A 10,862-nucleotide genomic window follows, 5' to 3' on the forward strand; every position below is an offset into this window, starting at 1 on the left:
TCACTTTGTAGACCAGGCTGGCCTCGAACTCAGAAATCCACCTGCCTCTGCCTCCCGAGTGCTGGGATTAAAGGCGTGCGCCACCACGCCCGGCGCAATCAGTGCTCTTAACCACTGAGCCATCTCTCCAGCCCTCTGAATAAATTCTTTAAGCTATGGGCAGTGCCTGAGCCAGAAGTGAAGCCCCCCTCCCCCCATCCCACACATGGGAGGTATCCCCACCACCCTTGCTGGGAATGTCAGGAATTTAAGGCCAGCCTTAGCTACACAGCTCCATGCATAAACTAACAAAAGTGGGCTAGAAAGATGTCTCAGCAGTTAATAAGCACTGCAACTGCATGGCAGGCCAAAGCTGTCTGTCAATCCAGTTCCGGGAATCCAGCGCCCTCTTCTGGCCTTCATAGGTACCAGGCATCCATAGCACACAGACAGACATGAAGACCAAGCAGCTGTACTCATAAAATAAAAATAAACTTTGGCAGGGCAGTGGTGGCTCACGCCTTTAATCCCAGTACTCAGGAGGCAGAGGCAGGCGGATTTCTGAGTTTGAGGCCAGCCTGGTCTACAGAGTGAGTTCCAAGACAGCCAGGGCTACACAGAGAAACCCTGTCTCAAAAACAAAAAACAAACAAACAAACTTTTAAAGGAAATTATATAACAGATTCAAAAGGCTAGGAACTTGGGTTTGAATTTTTTATTTTTTTTAAATTTTGAACTAGGGTCTCCTAAAACTAAGGTTGGCTTCAATTTTGCTATGGAGCCAAACAAGTTGTCCTTAAATACTCCCATCTCCCAAGTGTGTGCCACCAGACCCAGCTCTGTTGTGGTTAGTGGTATTTAATTGGTTGGTGGTGGTATTTTATGTAATGGGTGTTTTGCCTCTTTGTATGTAAGTGCAGCGAGTGCGTGCCTGTGTTCCACAGAGGCAGGCATCGGATGCCCGGAAACTGGAGTTACGAGCTGCCATATGGCTGCTGGGACTAGAACCCAGGTCCTCTATAAAGGCAGCCAGTGCTCTTAACCACTGAGCCGTCTCTCTGCCCCTCCCCCTCCCCATTCTGTTTGGTTTTGGTTTTGCTTCTTTGGTTTTTCAAGACAGCATTTCTCTGTAGCCCTGGCTGTTCTGGTACTGGCTATGTAGACCAGGCTGGCCTTGAACTCAGATACACCTGCCTCTGCCTCCCAAGTTATGGGATTAAAGGCGTGTAACTCCCATGGCTGGCCTTCTTTCTTTTTTTTTCCTTTTCTCTTTCTTTCTTTCTTTCTTTCTTTCTTTCTTTCTTTCTTTCTTTCTTTCTTTCTTTTTAAGCAATAGCTCAAGAGATAAAATTGGTTTCAATTACTTTCTGAAAGAAGAACTCCATTCCTTTTGTCCCGGGTATATTGGGTCCACTGTGTAGATACTGTGACTGTTTGTAATACCCTGGGACCACACAGCACAGGGGAATTGGACCTTGGTGTCTGTGGTAGTGATGCAGATATGTCCTTGCAGCGCACAGCTCTCATTCCTGTGTCCCCATGTGGAGGCCATGCTCCAAAAAATGCAGCTGTGGTAGTGTTGTTGGTGAAGCGGTGGTGGAAGGGTAGTGTGGGGCTCTAGAACCCTGGAAAGAGAGGGAGGTTGTGGCCCAGTGTATGGGAAAAAAAGTGTGCCATTAACTAAGGCTGCCTGCAGGGGGCAGCAGCAATGCCTCGGACTCTGGTCACTGTTCCCTTCTCTCCCATCCCAGGCCTCACTGACCCCCGTGAAGTCCGGTGAGCACAAGGACGAGGACAGGCCAAAGCCCAAAGACCGAATCGCCTCCTGTCTGCTGGAGTCGTGGGGCAAGGGTGAGGGCCTAGGTTACGAGGGCCTAGGCCTGGGCATTGGACTGCGGGGCGCCATTCGCTTGCCCTCCTTCAAGGTCAAGAGGAAGGAGCCACCGGACACAGCCTCTTCTGGTGACCAGAAGCGGCTGCGGCCTTCAACCTCTGTGGATGAGGAAGATGAAGGTCGGTGCTTTCTGCTGCTGGCTGGCTATTGGTTTCCCCCTCCTCCCCATCTCTGTGTCCCCTCTTGTAACTCCTTCTGTTCCCACAGAGTCAGAGCGGGAGCGGGACCGGGACATAGCTGATGCCCCCTGCGAACTCACCAAGCGGGACCCCAAAAGCGTGGGTGTGCGACGCCGGCCAGGACGGCCCCTCGAGCTGGACAGCGGCGGGGAGGAGGATGAGAAGGAGTCCTTGTCCGTGTCCTCCTCTTCCTCAGCGTCGTCATCCTCTGAATCTTCTACCACCTCACCCTCATCCTCCGCCTCAGACAAGGAAGAGGAGGACCGAGAAAGCACCGAGGAGGAGGAGGAGGAAGAGGAGGAGGAAGCAGAGGAAGAGGAGGAGGAAGGCCTCAGGAGCCGCATATCCTCACCCTCGTCCTCCTCCAGCTCCGACAAGGTCTGGATCAGAGCCTCCCGGGTGCTGGGTGCTCAGACATGGGCCTCCAGCTCACCTGTGTCCCTCTGTCCCTGTGCCCCAGGATGACGACGACGATGAGGACAGCGATGGCCAGATTGATTCTGACATCGGTGATCAGGGTGCCCCCCTGTCGGAGGCCAGCGAGAAGGACAATGGAGATTCTGAGGAGGGTAAGCAGGGAAGTGGGCGTCCCGGCCCCGCCCCCCACCCCCAGCCTGTGCTCTTAAGATGGGACATCAGTCACTGATTTGGGGGACCGATATTTTAATGCTTTTGAGAGGTGTGCTCCTTAAAGCACATTCCCCCACCCCCTTAGGATTCCAGACTGGGTGAGTCCAGAGGCCCAGAAAATAGATCAGTGGATCAGTGGGTACTTGAGCCAGGTCTGGGTGGGGGAGGGGTGCTGGGGGGAGGGCTGCTGAAAGGGGTAGCTTCTGACTGTTGATGGGAGTGCTTAAGAACTAAGTGGAGGGGATGGCCGCTTTGGGAGCCTGTGGGGTGCCAAGATTGTTCACTTCCAAATGTACAGTCTTATGTTAATTTCACCTGGAGCCTATTTATATTGAGGAGTAGTTTCCTCCGGTCAGCATTTGAAGGCTGTGTTTAAAGGGCTTCCGGTTGAAGGCCTTTTGGGGAAATACCTAGCATGGGGCAGGAGCAGCCCAGGCTGTGAAGTAACCCTGCCCAACTTGTGTCCCTCACCCAGAGGAGACAGAGAGCATCACCACCTCAAAGGCCCCGGCTGAGTCGTCCTCATCCTCCAGTGAAAGTTCTGGATCTTCAGAGTTTGAATCCAGTTCCGAGTCCGAGTCTTCATCTTCATCCTCAGAGGACGAGGAGGAGATGACCGTACCTGGGGTGGAGGAAGAAGAGGACGAGGAGGAGGAGGAGGAGGAAGAGGAGGAGAAAGAGACTGCAATGGCTGCAGCCACGGTAGTGGCTATGGCCGAAGAGAGTATGCCTCCAGCGGGTGGCCAGGACTTTGAGCAAGTCAGGGCAGAAGTGCCTCTGGGCCCACGAGGCCCCATGAGGGAGTCCTTGGGCACTGAGGAGGAAGTGGACATTGAGGCTGAGGACGAAGTCCCTGAGATGCAGGCTCCCGAGCTGGAGGAGCCTCCGTTGCCCATGGGTGCTCGGGAGCTGGAAGGGAGCCCAGAGCCCCTAGAAGAGCCAAGCCCCAACACACAAGGGGACATGCTGCTCTCTCCAGAGCTCCCTGCCCGGGAGACGGAGGCTCAACCCCCATCACCGCCTGAACATGGTCCAGGTAATCCTGCAGCCTCCTGGGTGTGAGTCGGGTGGGGCATGTGGCAAAAAGCTGGGTAGTGTCTTTTCCATCAGAACCAGTCACCAGTCTTCTGGAAGGGCCTCAGCAGACTCCCTTCTTTGGGTTGGGAGTCCCTGCAATGGCAGAAACGGTCTCTCTGCCAGACACAGTGTTGCCACTGAGCACCACCTCTGGGGAATCAGTACCTTTAGTTAATTATAATTCATTTTAACACTTTAGAATATTCAACATAGTCGAATGTGGTTAGACTGTACCTTTATGAGATCAGGGGGAAAAGCCAACTATAGATTTTGTGTAATGTATAGCTTTTGACTGGGTACAGACCACGGCTCTTTAAACGGTAACTCAATGAGATGATTCTTGTGGCTCCAGCACCGTTTTAGGCGTTGTTAATACAATTGTAGATCAAATGGACAAAGATACCTGTTCTCATGAAAGCACAAATTACTAGGTCAGAGAGACAGGCTACAGCAAATGCACTAGGGAAAATTAGATCCCAAGAGAGTGGAGGTAAACGCCAGGAGAAGTCCGTGCAGACTGTCTGGGACTCAGATGAGACTTGGATTTTGTTCCACCATGAAGCCTGTGGGCCTAGGGACAAAGTAGTGTTTCCTTCTCTGGAGTCCAGACCCAAGACCTTGTGGGTACACGGCAGGCGAGTGCTGTACCGCCAAGCTGTGCTCTAGCCCCAAGAACATAGCTTGACAGACATGGGGAAAGCTAGCATTGCCCTTCTTGGCACTTACAGAAACCCCTTCTGGGTCCCTGACCGAGGGCTGATTACTGGTAAACGCATAGAAGGTCAGTAAGGAGAAAAGGCTCTCCGAGAGACATGTGAATGAAATGACAATATCCTGGATTTGCCTCCCTCTCCACAGAGTCAGACCTGGATGTGGAGCCCGAGCCCCCTCCGATGCTCTCCTTGCCCTTGCAGCCGCCATTGCCGCCCCCTCGACTGCTCCGGCCACCCAGCCCACCGCCTGAGCCCGAGACCCCAGAGCCCCCCAAACCTCCCGTCCCCCTGGAGCCTCCCCCAGAAGACCAGCCGCCACGTACCCCAGGCCTCTGTGGCAGTCTGGCCAAGTCACAGAGCACAGAGACAGTGCCAGCCACCCCAGGTGGGGAGCCCCCACTGTCAGGGGGCAGCAGTGGCCTGTCCCTGAGCTCCCCGCAGGTGCCTGGCAGCCCGTTCTCCTATCCATCCCCGTCCCCCGGCTTGAGCAGTGGGGGACTTCCACGGACACCTGGTCGGGACTTCAGCTTCACACCTACTTTCCCTGAGCCCAGTGGACCCTTACTTCTGCCTGTCTGTCCCCTCCCAACCGGTCGGCGAGATGAGCGTACTGGCCCCCTGGCCTCCCCAGTGCTCCTGGAAACTGGCCTTCCCCTCCCACTTCCCCTGCCTCTGCCCTTACCTCTGGCATTGCCTGTCCCGGTCCTGAGGGCCCAGCCTCGGCCACCTCCCCAGCTGCCTCCCCTGCTGCCCGCTACTCTAGCTCCCTGCCCAACCCCCATCAAGAGGAAGCCAGGCCGGCCCCGGAGATCCCCACCGTCCATGCTGTCCTTGGATGGGCCTTTGGTCCGGCCACCGCCAGGACCTGCCCTTGGGAGGGACCTTCTGCTCCTGCCAGGCCAGCCACCGGCCCCCATTTTCCCCAGCGCACATGACCCTCGGGCCGTGACCTTGGACTTCCGGAACACGGGGATCCCAGCCCCCCCACCCCCCCTCCCCCCCCAGCCTCCCCCACCTCCACCCCCACCACCCGTTGAATCCACCAAGCTACCCTTTAAGGAGCTGGACAACCAGTGGCCCTCTGAAGCTATCCCCCCAGGACCTCGCCGAGATGAGGTCACTGAAGAGTACGTGGACCTGGCCAAGGTGCGGGGACCGTGGCGGCGGCCACCCAAGAAGCGGCACGAAGACCTGGTGGCCCCATCGGCCTCACCTGAACCCTCACCACCCCAGCCTCTCTTCCGGCCCCGCTCAGAGTTTGAGGAGATGACCATCTTGTACGACATCTGGAACGGTGGCATCGACGAGGAGGACATCCGCTTCCTGTGTGTCACCTACGAGCGCCTGCTGCAGCAGGACAATGGCATGGACTGGCTGAATGACACACTCTGGGTCTACCATCCCTATATCCTGCCAGATGTGGGATCGGCATCCCTCAGGAGCAGGAGGCCCCTCTAGGCATCCCATCTTATGGGAGGTTACAGTCATGGTCCCAGGGAGGCAGTAGTACGGTCACCGTCATCTATCAAGTGGTTGCCGTGCCAGGCCTGCCTCACTCCCGGAGGTAGCTGAGCTGGTCTCAGGTGCAAACATAAGCATAAACGTAATCGGAGACTGATCTGATCTCCCAGGGTGGCTCTGCCTGGCTGAACTGAACCAATCCTCAGTAATATACAGGGTAGTTAGTAGTCTCTTTTAACACAGGGAGAAACTGATAACTCAGAGAGGCTAAGTGATCTGCACAAAGTCACACAGCATTTGCTGCCTCAGGTGCTCTGCCAGAGTACTCTGTCCATAGATTCCTCATTGCCCCTATCTTCAGGGAGGAACAGGAAGTAGTAAGAAACATGACTAGTGCCAGGCATCTAAGTGCAGATCATCAGAACTGGCCAGGTGGCATGGAGGTGGGTGGTGGACCTGGGCATCCTTACCCCTAGAGAGGGATGTGAGGCTGGGGAGGCCGGGCAGAGGGACCAGGAGTGGGGAATCTCTGAGAATGTCCATGTGGCCCTTGACCCACACCCACCTACCAGCCTCTCCTCAGCCAAGAAAAAGAAACGGGAAGATGGTATCCGTGAGCACGTGACAGGCTGCGCCCGAAGTGAGGGCTTCTATACCATCGACAAGAAGGACAAGCTGAGATACCTCAACAGCAGCCGTGCCAGCACAGACGAGCCCCCCATGGACACCCAGGTACCGTGTGAGCAGGGCCTGTGTAAGTCTGGACACAGAGTCAGGCAGGGCTCAGAGAGCATCCTTCTAGCCTGTAAGAGGGGAAAGGCAGGGTACAGAGCTTCTAGTGCAGTCTGGGCTATGTAGGTAGATGCTATCGCAGAATTCTTAAAAAGGCTGCCTTTTATTCTGTGGGTAGTGGGGAGTCCCAAATGTTTTGTTTTTGTTTTTAAATATTTATTTAATGTATGTGAGTACATTGTCACTGTCTTCAGACACACCAGAAGAGGGCATCAGACCCGTAAGCTACCATGTGGTTGCTGGGAATTGAACTCGGGACCTCTGGAAGAGCAGTCAGTGCTCTAAACCGCTGAACCATCTCCCCAGCCCTGTCCCAAATGGTTTTAACCTTGGACATAAATACATTCCCAAAAAGTTGGCTTCTACCCCACCCCACCCCGGATGCACCCAGTCTCTGTTCAGCACACACTTATGGCATACTGGGCATCAGTGAATAAAACAGCTATTTTCTCATGGTGCGCGGGGGTGGGTGGGCACATTCAAGCAAACACAGGGTCAGAAGCAAATGCTGTGGATAAGAGGGAGGTTGGTGAGTGCAAGGGGTTCAGAGAAAGTCATGCTGGATCAGAGTGAGGAGGGAGGAAGCCACATAGAACAATAGGAAGAGACCACAGAGAATAGAAAGAATCTTGGTAAGAGGGGGAAGGTGGGAGGCTTGGGGGAAGGCTCAGTTGTGAGAAAAATAAAAGCACTTCAAGGTGCTGAGAGGAGGTGGGTGATGGCAGTGCACTTTTTTTTTTTTTTTTAAGATTTATTTATTTATTTTATTTATATAAGTACAGTGTAGCTGTCCTCAGACACACCAGAAGGGGGCGTCAGACCCCATTACAGATGGTTGTGAGCCACCATTTGGTTGCTGGGAATTGAACTTAGGAAGAGCAGTCAGTGCTCTTAACCACTGAGCCATCTCTCCAACCCTGAGGCAGCATAGTTCTTTAATCACAACACTCAGGAGGTGGAGGCAGGCCTGGTCTACAGAAAGAGTTCCAGGACAGCAGGCTACAGAGAAACCCTAAACCTTGCCTCTAAGAAACCAAAACAAACAAAAGGAGACTGATAGGAAGACAGATGCTCTAAGCCTCCTGAAGCCAGGAGGTGGGGGCAGATCCGGAGAGGGTGTGACAGGGCCTTGTCTGTCCCTTTCTGACTTGTCATCCCCCATTGTGCCAGCAGGGTATGAGTATCCCAGCCCAGCCCCATGCCTCTACTCGGGCAGGCTCAGAGCGGCGGTCTGAGCAGAGGCGCCTCTTGTCCTCCTTCACCGGCAGCTGTGACAGCGACCTGCTCAAGTTCAACCAGCTCAAGGTGAGGCTAGACCTCCTCCGGGGCAGCCAGGTCAGCGTGGGACCTGAGAGTCCTCACTCATCCTGTCCCTCCCTCTCGTGTCCCCTAGTTTCGGAAGAAGAAACTCAAATTCTGTAAGAGCCACATTCATGACTGGGGCCTGTTTGCCATGGAGCCAATTGCTGCTGACGAGATGGTCATCGAGTACGTGGGCCAGAACATTCGCCAGGTAGGTGCTGCCCAGGGTGCTGGTGAGGGGTGGCAGGGGCCCAGAGCAGGCCCAGACTTAAGGCTGTTTCTACCACCAGGTGATTGCGGACATGAGGGAGAAACGGTATGAGGATGAAGGCATCGGTAGCAGCTACATGTTCAGAGTAGACCACGACACCATCATCGACGCCACCAAGTGCGGCAACTTTGCACGCTTCATTAATCACAGCTGCAATGTAAGTGCCCAGTGAGGGATGGGGGTGTCCCCACCTCTGTATGGAGGACCCCAGGAACTCAGGCACTGCAATCATGTTCAGTCTCCTTTCCAGGCTTCAGTTGACCACAGGTGACAGGGAGAGAGAGAGGAGATAAGAAGCCTGGATAAGGGGCTTTTCTCTTGAGCTCAGTTGTTATGTCTGTACAATGAGCGCAGTAGGAATTCTGGAGTCATATGAAAGACTGAAGGGGGGCTGGTGAGATGGCTCAGTGGGTAAGAGCACCCGTCTGCTCTTCCAAAGGTCAGGAGTTCAAATCCCAGCAACCACATGGTGGCTCACAACCATCCGTAACGAGATCTGACTCCCTCTTCTGGTGTGTCTGAAGACAGCTACAGTGAACTTACATATAATCAATAAATAAATCTTAAAACAAAAATAAAAAACAAAAAAAACCAACTGTATTTACTAAAGCAGGCAAGTAGGGCCTACCATTTATAGACCCCTTATCAAGGGCTCAGAAATGACACTTGAGTAGAAGTACAGATTCAGGCATCTCCTGCAGTATGTCTGATGAGGAAGAATTGTGGTCCTCCTTAAAGACTTAGTTGTTTTGTTTGTTTGTTTGTTTGTTTTTTGACTTAGTTGTTTTTTAAACGTGTGTGGATGTTTTAGTATGTATGTATGTATGTATGTATGTATGTATGTATGTACGTACACTGCATGTGTTCCTGGTACCCAGAGGAGCCTGAAGAGGGCACCTGACTCAGAAGTTAGGGGATAGTTGTGAGCCACCCCATAAAGGATGGGAACTAAACTTAGGTCCTCTGCAAGAGTTGCAAGTCTTCTGAGCCATCTCTCTCTGGCCTCTGCACCTTTTTTTATTTGGTACTGGTCATGGGCGGAGCTAGCCTAGCCGGTTATGGGAGGAGCTAGCCTAGCTGGTCATGGGAGGAGCTAGCCGGAGAGCCATTCGTGGAGCTGATACCCACAAGTTGGCTTCTGTAACTCCATGGCGAGGACTGGGTGGGGGCTCCCGACCCCGTCTTAACCGCATCACCATCCTGTCTTGCAGCCCAACTGCTACGCCAAGGTGATCACGGTAGAGTCCCAGAAGAAGATTGTCATCTACTCTAAGCAGCACATAAATGTCAACGAGGAGATCACGTACGACTACAAGTTCCCGATCGAGGACGTCAAGATCCCCTGCCTCTGTGGCTCCGAGAACTGCCGGGGGACCCTCAACTAGTCCCCGCGTGCCAAAGGCCGAGGATGTCAGCCGTAGCCCAGGAGAACCCTCGCTCGCCCTGGGCCAGGCTCCACACACCCCCACCCACTTCAGGTGCTGTCCTTATCCCCAGCAGCCGCACTAGGGCCTGGCGCCCCCCAACACTATCCCAGGACCCACCCGCAGCCCCAGCCCCGCAGCGGGAAAGGGCTTCTCTGTCTCTCTCCACCTGCGTCTTTCCGTTTTATAGATGCTCTTCGCACGCAGGCTTTGTATCCTTGTGTATCCGGCTTTCCATTCTCCGTCCGTCCGTCCGTCTGTCTTCCCTCCCTGGCTCTGGCCTCAGTCTTTTACCCCACCCCCGAGAATGCTGCTCTGTGGTGTTGTGTCTCCTCTTTATTTTCTTCCTTGTCCGAAGAAAAGACATTTTTTTTTTAACCGTTGAAAATGTGAAGGCAGAATCAGAGGAGGAGCCCTGTGGGGAATCCGGAGGCCTCAGTGAAACTGGGTGTGGGCCCAGGGTCCAGGCTGACCTTGGACTAGGTGCTGCAGGAGGAGGGGGGCTCCCGCGGCCTCAACCTCAGAACACTACAGACCCGCAAGGCCCCTCCCTGCCCGTGGATGCAGCGAGCAGACCCCACAGTTTCTCCCGGCCTGTTCCCCAGTCTGTCCCTGCCCCCCGTGGTTGAGGGTGCCCCTTTCCCTTTGGTAGACCCTGGGGGAGCCAAGCTGGTCCCAGACAGGAACTTCCTCCTTGGGGACTCCCAGCTGCCCTACCTACCCCCCACCCCCCCAATCCTTGGGTTCAATGTTTACTTTCTCATTCGGATGCCAGCAACGATGGAGCCTCCCAGGGTGTCCCCAGTGCGGTGGGGGCGCTGGGAACGGTGTTTCCACTCTCGGCAGCCTTGGCCCTGCCCGGGTGTAGAGGGTGCCAGGGCCCTGAGGGCCTCCCCCAAGCCCTGCCATTACGGGTTTGTCCGACCGTACGCATGTGACATATTTTTGTTTGTTGATAAGCTTCGCCCCATTACCCTAACCCCCACACCCATGTCACCCTGCTGGAGGCCCCCACCCAGGAGGCCAGGGCGTATTTATTTCCATAGCGAGCAGGTTGTTTCTCCTAGAGAAAGGAAGATGGTTTTGGAAATGATATTAAAATTCAGATCTCCATCTTGGACAGCTCCTGCCCCCCCCCCC

General features: G+C 54.4%; 1 protein-coding gene across 2 annotated transcripts in view; it reads left to right on the forward strand.

Moving 5' to 3' along the window:
- Positions 1-10,856, forward strand: part of Setd1b (SET domain containing 1B, histone lysine methyltransferase) — a 24,061-nt gene extending 13,205 nt beyond the window's left edge. For both annotated transcript variants that reach the window (XM_021163458.2, XM_021163459.1), the window contains exons 8-17: positions 1,731-1,992; positions 2,081-2,430; positions 2,513-2,621; positions 3,158-3,718; positions 4,618-5,877; positions 6,499-6,665; positions 7,899-8,030; positions 8,119-8,238; positions 8,318-8,455; positions 9,510-10,856. In XM_021163458.2, coding sequence (XP_021019117.1) covers positions 1,731-1,992; positions 2,081-2,430; positions 2,513-2,621; positions 3,158-3,718; positions 4,618-5,877; positions 6,499-6,665; positions 7,899-8,030; positions 8,119-8,238; positions 8,318-8,455; positions 9,510-9,683 — 3,273 coding nt within the window. In that variant the 3' untranslated portion in view covers positions 9,684-10,856. The remainder of the gene's footprint in view (positions 1-1,730; positions 1,993-2,080; positions 2,431-2,512; positions 2,622-3,157; positions 3,719-4,617; positions 5,878-6,498; positions 6,666-7,898; positions 8,031-8,118; positions 8,239-8,317; positions 8,456-9,509) is intronic.
- The last annotated feature ends 6 nt before the right edge of the window (positions 10,857-10,862 follow it).

The sequence above is a fragment of the Mus caroli genome, chromosome 5 (genome assembly GCF_900094665.2).
Source record: "Mus caroli chromosome 5, CAROLI_EIJ_v1.1, whole genome shotgun sequence".
Classification (NCBI taxonomy): domain Eukaryota; kingdom Metazoa; phylum Chordata; class Mammalia; order Rodentia; family Muridae; genus Mus; species Mus caroli.